Raw genomic sequence first — 8,623 nt, forward strand, 5'->3', positions numbered from 1 at the left:
CACACACACACAGGCCCTCAGGCGCTAGTCCACCTCCCCACAGTGGTGTGCCACACACACAACACAGCCCCTCAGGCGCTAGTCCACCTCCCACAGTGGTGTGCCCCACACACACACACACACAGCCCCCTCAGGCGCTAGTCCCACCTCCCACAGTGGTGTGCCCCACACACACACACACAGCCCCTCAGGCGCTAGTCCACCTCCCACAGTGGTGTGCCCCACACACACACACACACACAGCCCCTCAGGCGCTAGTCCCACCTCCCACAGTGGTGTGCCCCACACAACAGCCCCTCAGGCGCTAGTCCACCTCCCACAGTGGTGTGCCCCACACACACAGCCCCTCAGGCGCTAGTCCACCTCCCACAGTGGTGTGCCCCCACACACACACACACACAGCCCCTCAGGCGCTAGTCCACCTCCCACAGTGGTGTGCCACCACACACACACACACACACAGCCCCTCAGGCGCTAGTCCACCTCCCACAGTGGTGTGCCCCACACACACACACAGCCCCTCAGGCGCTAGTCCACCTCCCACAGTGGTGTGCCCCACACACACACAGCCCCTCAGGCGCTAGTCCACCTCCCACAGTGGTGTGCCCCACAGACACACACACAGCCCCTCAGGCGCTAGTCCACCTCCCACAGTGGTGTGCCACACACACACACACACACACACACAGCCCCTCAGGCGCTAGTCCACCTCCCACAGTGGTGTGCCCCACACACACACAGCCCCTCAGGCGCTAGTCCACCTCCCACAGTGGTGTGCCCCACACACACACACAGCCCCTCAGGCGCTAGTCCACCTCCCACAGTGGTGTGCCCCACACACACACACAGCCCCTCAGGCGCTAGTCCACCTCCCACAGTGGTGTGCCCCACACACACACACAGCCCCTCAGGCGCTAGTCCACCTCCCACAGTGGTGTGCCCCACACACACACACAGCCCCTCAGGCGCTAGTTCACCTCCCACAGTGGTGTGCCCCACACACACACACAGCCCCTCAGGCGCTAGTTCACCTCCCACAGTGGTGTGCCACACACACACACACACACACACACACACACACACACACACACACACACAGCCCCTCAGGCACTAGTCCACCTCCCACAGTGGTGTGCCCCACACACACACACACACACACACACACACACACACACACACACACACACACACAGCCCCTCAGGCGCTAGTCCACCTCCCACAGTGGTGTGCCCCACACACACACAGCCCCTCAGGCGCTAGTCCACCTCCCACAGTGGTGTGCCCCACACACACACAGCCCCTCAGGCGCTAGTCCACCTCCCACAGTGGTGTGCCCCACACACACACAGCCCCTCAGGCGCTAGTCCACCTCCCACAGTGGTGTGCCCCACACACACACAGGCCCTCAGGCGCTAGTCCACCTCCCACAGTGGTGTGCCCCACACACACACAGCCCCTCAGGCGCTAGTCCACCTCCCACAGTGGTGTGCCCCACACACACACAGCCCCTCAGGCGCTAGTCCACCTCCCACAGTGGTGTGCCACACACAGCCCCTCAGGCGCTAGTCCACCTCCCACAGTGGTGTGCCCCACACACACACACACAGCCCCTCAGGCGCTAGTCCACCTCCCACAGTGGTGTGCCCCACACACACACACAGCCCCTCAGGCGCTAGTCCACCTCCCACAGTGGTGTGCCCCACACACACACACACAGCCCCTCAGGCGCTAGTCCACCTCCCACAGTGGTGTGCCCCACACACACACACACACACAGCCCCTCAGGCGCTAGTCCACCTCCCACAGTGGTGTGCCCCACACACACACACAGCCCCTCAGGCGCTAGTCCACCTCCCACAGTGGTGTGCCCCACACACACACACACAGCCCCTCAGGCGCTAGTCCACCTCCCACAGTGGTGTGCCACACACACACACACACACACACACACAGCCCCTCAGGCACTAGTCCACCTCCCACAGTGGTGTGCCCCACACACACACACAGCCCCTCAGGCGCTAGTCCACCTCCCACAGTGGTGTGCCCCACACACACACAGCCCCTCAGGCGCTAGTCCACCTCCCACAGTGGTGTGCCCCACAGACACACACACAGCCCCTCAGGCGCTAGTCCACCTCCCACAGTGGTGTGCCCCACACACACACACACACACAGCCCCTCAGGCGCTAGTCCACCTCCCACAGTCGTGTGCCCCCCACACACACACAGCCCCTCAGGCGCTAGTCCACCTCCCACAGTGGTGTGCCCCACACACACACACACACACAGCCCCTCAGGCGCTAGTCCACCTCCCACAGTCGTGTGCCCCCCACACACACACAGCCCCTCAGGCGCTAGTCCACCTCCCACAGTGGTGTGCCCCACACACACACACACAGCCCCTCAGGCGCTAGTCCACCTCCCACAGTCGTGTGCCCCCACACACACACACAGCCCCTCAGGCGCTAGTCCACCTCCCACAGTGGTGTGCCCCACACACACAGCCCCTCAGGCGCTAGTCCACCTCCCACAGTGGTGTGCCCCACACACACACACAGCCCCTCAGGCGCTAGTCCACCTCCCACAGTGGTGTGCCCCACACACACACACACAGCCCCTCAGGCGCTAGTCCACCTCCCACAGTGGTGTGCCCCACACACACACACACAGCCCCTCAGGCGCTAGTCCACCTCCCACAGTGGTGTGCCCCACACACACACACAGCCCCTCAGGCGCTAGTCCACCTCCCACAGTGGTGTGCCCCACACACACACACGAAACCCCTCAGGCACTAGTCCACCTCCCACAGTGGTGTGCCCCACACACACACACACACAGCCCCTCAGGCGCTAGTCCACCTCCCACAGTGGTGTGCCCCACACACACACACACAGCCCCTCAGGCGCTAGTCCACCTCCCACAGTGGTGTGCCCCACACACACACACACAGCCCCTCAGGCGCTAGTCCACCTCCCACAGTGGTGTGCCCCACACACACACACACAGCCCCTCAGGCGCTAGTCCACCTCCCACAGTGGTGTGCCCCACACACACACACAGCCCCTCAGGCACTAGTCCACCTCCCACAGTGGTGTGCCCCACACACACACACAGCCCCTCAGGCGCTAGTCCACCTCCCACAGTGGTGTGCCCCACACACACACACAGCCCCTCAGGCGCTAGTCCACCTCCCACAGTGGTGTGCCCCACACACACACACACACACACACACACAGCCCCTCAGGCGCTAGTCCACCTCCCACAGTGGTGTGCCCCACACACACACAGCCCCTCAGGCGCTAGTCCACCTCCCACAGTGGTGTGCCCCACACACACACAGCCCCTCAGGCGCTAGTCCACCTCCCACAGTGGTGTGCCCCACACACACACACAGCCCCTCAGGCGCTAGTCCACCTCCCACAGTGGTGTGCCCCACACACACACAGCCCCTCAGGCGCTAGTCCACCTCTCACAGTGGTGTGCCCCACACACACACACAGCCCCTCAGGCGCTAGTCCACCTCTCACAGTGGTGTGCCCCACACACACACAGCCCCTCAGGCGCTAGTCCACCTCCCACAGTGGTGTGCCCCACACACACACAGCCCCTCAGGCGCTAGTCCACCTCCCACAGTGGTGTGCCCCACACACACACACAGCCCCTCAGGCGCTAGTCCACCTCCCACAGTGGTGTGCCCCACACACACACACGAAACCCCTCAGGCACTAGTCCACCTCCCACAGTGGTGTGCCCCACACACACACACACACAGCCCCTCAGGCGCTAGTCCACCTCCCACAGTGGTGTGCCCCACACACACACACACAGCCCCTCAGGCGCTAGTCCACCTCCCACAGTGGTGTGCCCCACACACACACACACAGCCCCTCAGGCGCTAGTCCACCTCCCACAGTGGTGTGCCCCACACACACACACACAGCCCCTCAGGCGCTAGTCCACCTCCCACAGTGGTGTGCCCCACACACACACACAGCCCCTCAGGCACTAGTCCACCTCCCACAGTGGTGTGCCCCACACACACACACAGCCCCTCAGGCGCTAGTCCACCTCCCACAGTGGTGTGCCCCACACACACACACAGCCCCTCAGGCGCTAGTCCACCTCCCACAGTGGTGTGCCCCACACACACACACACACACACACACACAGCCCCTCAGGCGCTAGTCCACCTCCCACAGTGGTGTGCCCCACACACACACAGCCCCTCAGGCGCTAGTCCACCTCCCACAGTGGTGTGCCCCACACACACACAGCCCCTCAGGCGCTAGTCCACCTCCCACAGTGGTGTGCCCCACACACACACACAGCCCCTCAGGCGCTAGTCCACCTCCCACAGTGGTGTGCCCCACACACACACAGCCCCTCAGGCGCTAGTCCACCTCTCACAGTGGTGTGCCCCACACACACACACAGCCCCTCAGGCGCTAGTCCACCTCTCACAGTGGTGTGCCCCACACACACACAGCCCCTCAGGCGCTAGTCCACCTCCCACAGTGGTGTGCCCCACACACACACAGCCCCTCAGGCGCTAGTCCACCTCCCACAGTGGTGTGCCCCACACACACACACAGCCCCTCAGGCGCTAGTCCACCTCCCACAGTGGTGTGCCCCACACACACACACAGCCCCTCAGGCGCTAGTCCACCTCTCACAGTGGTGTGCCCCACACACACACAGCCCCTCAGGCGCTAGTCCACCTCCCACAGTGGTGTGCCCCACACACACACACAGCCCCTCAGGCGCTAGTCCACCTCTCACAGTGGTGTGCCCCACACACACACAGCCCCTCAGGCGCTAGTCCACCTCTCACAGTGGTGTGCCCCACACACACACAGCCCCTCAGGCGCTAGTCCACCTCCCACAGTGGTGTGCCCCACACACACACAGCCCCTCAGGCGCTAGTCCACCTCCCACAGTGGTGTGCCCCACACACAGCCCCTCAGGCGCTAGTCCACCTCCCGCAGTGGTGTGCAACACACACACACACACACACAGCCCCTCAGGCACTAGTCCACCTGGCACGGCACAGGGGTCTGTCCTTTGCCATTACAGACCTGCAGGCTGAGGTTCAGGACATGTTGCACAGCGCGCACAGAAGCCTGCACAGTCTCCTGCTGTTCTCAGCCTAGATGTAGTCAGGCAGTGCCGGGTATATCCACCTGCCAGAGAACTGCGCAGCCTGCCCAGAGAGCCACAGCAATGTCAGCTGAGTCTTCTGCCATAATACCTTGATAAATGCTTTAAGATCTGCCTCTTGATTATTGCAGCCATCCCGCCAGCAGAGTGTGTCCCCGATCCTTCTCCAGCACGGAGCCTCCACCTGCATCCCGGCTACCCCGGCCAGCTGTATAACTACCATAGAGGAGCAGCTGCTGCGAAACCATAGACGCTTGGCCGCCATCTTAGTACACCCAACGCTGGCAACGAAAACTGCTAAAGCCAGAAATACTTCAATCTATGGAAGTGTGACAGTACTGTTCACTAATATGCGATGCGCATCACCCACAGGCCCTCCGCCCATGCACGGGGCTTGGTGAAGCTTTGTAGCGATAGAGTACAACCCAGTAATACGCTCTGCGCTGGGACATGTCCCGCGGCTGGTGACCGCTAGCGCCCTCTGCCGCTGGAGGAACCCTGGCGAGCCGTACCGGAGGATGCGGATTTGTCGTTACTGATAGGGCCAAGTGCACATCTTGGCGTTCTGGACGCAGCGTGATTTCTTGTCCGGTGTGGGAGAACGCGCTGTCCGTGCCCAGTGCCCACGATCAGCAGGGCTCGGCACCACTTGCATCTTGCATGGATGAGTGCATCCGATAAACGATCGCTCTCTAGTGCAAAACTATGGGGCAGTGTCCACCTGCGATTGATTTCTCATGCCATAGCGTCCTGCGGAATAAATCGCATCATGCTGCGTTTGGCCTCCTTCACACTCCCGTCTTAGGTTATGTTCACACTCCCGTCTTAGGTTATGTTCACACTCCCGTCTTAGGTTATGTTCACACTCCCGTCTTAGGTTATGTTCACACTTCTGTCTTTTTGCATCAGTCACAATCCGTTTCCTAGAGGAATTATGGTATCCTGCAAAATATTTAGCAGGAATCCGTTTTTCCCCATAGACTTCTATTAGCGCTGGATTGTGACTGATGGCCCTGTGTTGCCTCCGCCGTGTGACGGATCAGTCGTTTACTGACTGACTGTCAGGCGGTAGGAACACACACGGTAACGTTTTTTGTGTGCGGCGGATCTTTTTTTACTGTGAGCATGCGCACAGTAAAAAACCATGATGGATTGTAAATTCAGTTCCAGCGTCAGGAACGATCAGCTGATCACCCGGCGGCTGGCTCTTCAGAGCTATCAGCTGATCGTTCTCTCTCGTTTTTATACTGAAATAATTTCACCAAAGGAATCCGCTTTGTCATCTCAATCAATTCCATTTCTTGTCACCCGTTGTACAACGCATCAGTCACAAGCGGCAAGCAACGCAGCTGACTGATACAAAAAAATGGAAATGTGAGCATAGCCTTACCGGTACATGTGACTTCCGTTTCCATACGTACCGGACTCACAGGCACACATAGGCCCATTAAAATGCTTTCGCATAGGAAGCTATGAACAAGTGGACCCAAGGCCTAAAGGGTACTTTACACGCTGCGACATCGCTAGCACCCGCCCCCGTCGTTCTTGCGACATTTGGTGCTCGCTGCCGTAGTGAACATTATTGCTACGGCAGCGTCACACGCACATACCTTTTCAGCGACATCACTGTGACCGCCGAACAATCCATCCTTCAAGGGGGAGGTGCGTCATAGCGACGTCAATGCGGCGTCACTAAGCGGCTGCCCAATAGCAGAGGAGAGGCAGAGATGAGCGGCCGGAACATCCCGCCCACCTCCTTCCTTCCTCATTACCGGTGGACGTGTACCACCCTGCGCTCAGCTGCCGCCAAGCCGCTCGGGTCCGGGCTCGGTGGGTGGCTCGAGCGTCTCCGGACCCGGGATCACTTCGCTCTGAAAGGGTGCTGGCGCTACTTAGGGGGGTGGTAGGTAGGTGAACGGCCGGAGCCGTGTTTTTAAGTTTGTGACGCCACCCACAGGTTTGGTGGTGCAGGGCGGTGCGCGGCCGGACGGCACTGTTGTACTCACAGTTATTGACACACACAAGTCTCTGGTAAACAAAGTTGATGGTGGTCGGTGCCAGCAGCCGGCTGCGTCTGGTCCCCCACCCGGTTCGGTGGTCTTGGCCTTTCTCCTGCACTGTGTAGTGTATTTGGACTGCCTGTGCTTCAGCGACGGGAGTCCGCTTCCCGGCTTTGTATATGTCGGAGGAGCCCGTTTGCCTGCAGACGCTGGCCCGTGGGATCTCTCTGCCTGTGTGGTGGCTTTCTATCCCCTCGGTGGGCTGTTGTCTTCAGTCAGGATTTGGGTGGGAAAGGACCTAAAGTCCAGACCACAATCAGTCAATTAACTCAGTCCAGTGGCTTCTGGACCTCGTTTCAGGGTCTGAGTACCCCCCTTGTGCTCCGGTTTCCGAGTCAGTTCCCCGGGTCGGTACCGGCAGGCCACTACCCTGTCCCAGTCCACCACGGTTCCACCGAGCCATCTTCCCGACTCCTGCAGGCTAAGGCCACCGTCTGCCTCCTAGCCAAAGGTGCCTGGGCTCCAACCCCGGCACCTGTCAGACTCCTCTCTCCCAACTCCAAACTTAAACATCCACTTTAAAACTGCGACTTTAAACTGACTGCTTTCCTGCCTCAGGTCCTCTGGACCCCTCTGTGGGCGTGGCCAACCGCCTGGCTCTGCCCCCTGGTGTGTCCATTAAGCTATGAGGGAGGTGACTAGAGTTTATGGTTCGGCTGGTGTTACCTAGTGAGGGACTGGTGTTGTGCGGGGCGCTATCTGTGACTACCTGGCTAGTCCAGGGCGTCACACTCCCCGTTGGTTAACTACAGACCGTCCGCCGGCTGTCCGACCACCACCGTTTATTTTTCTGAACTGAAAAAGATAAAAGACAACATGTATACAAGTATACTAACAATTTTACAATTATGAAATCTTTTGGTTCTTCCCTTGACGGGAGGCATTTTGCTTAAACGTTGCAAACAGGTAAAACACATTTTTATTAACCGGGAACGGGACGGGACCGGGTCCTTTCAGTTGACCACCCAAGCAAACCTGAACCTTGATGCTGCCTCTAAAAACAGGTCAGCACCCCTTTTCCCCAGTCCAGGAATCGGGTTCGGGTCCGGGTATTGCCCATACAGACCGGGTGCAAAGTTCCATACCCGGCAGTCTCTCAGAGGCCCCACGTCCAGGGGACCCCTGACCCGGAGGGTTGTCACCGGTTGCAATGGTGACAGGACCTCGGCCATCGCATTCCCGCAGGCCCTTCCTCCAACCTGCCTCCCCAGGGCAGCAGGACCTGAAAGGTTGATCCGGGATTATTTACAAGCCCAAAAGTTTTTGGGTGGCCTGCAAGTTCTCAGCCATGTTCATTTTAACGGGCAGTAACGGGAATCAAACAAAGTCCCAAAGGGGATGGGCAGTATGGTAGCTGGGAACCGATACCTACATATAACCTTCATACTCCTCCTCCAGCATGACTT

At 59.9% G+C, this 8,623-nt stretch overlaps 1 protein-coding gene across 2 annotated transcripts in view; it reads right to left on the reverse strand.

Annotated features, from left to right (window-relative positions):
- BLTP3A (bridge-like lipid transfer protein family member 3A) overlaps window positions 1–5,389 on the reverse strand; it is a 698,660-nt gene extending 693,271 nt beyond the window's left edge. For both annotated transcript variants that reach the window (XM_075335894.1, XM_075335893.1), the window contains exon 1: window positions 5,249–5,389. In XM_075335894.1, the coding sequence (XP_075192009.1) occupies window positions 5,249–5,292 (44 nt within the window). In that variant the 5' untranslated portion in view covers window positions 5,293–5,389. The remainder of the gene's footprint in view (window positions 1–5,248) is intronic.
- Between the last annotated feature and the right edge of the window lie 3,234 nt (window positions 5,390–8,623).

Source organism: Anomaloglossus baeobatrachus, chromosome 2 (genome assembly GCF_048569485.1).
Source record: "Anomaloglossus baeobatrachus isolate aAnoBae1 chromosome 2, aAnoBae1.hap1, whole genome shotgun sequence".
Classification (NCBI taxonomy): Eukaryota; Metazoa; Chordata; class Amphibia; order Anura; family Aromobatidae; genus Anomaloglossus; species Anomaloglossus baeobatrachus.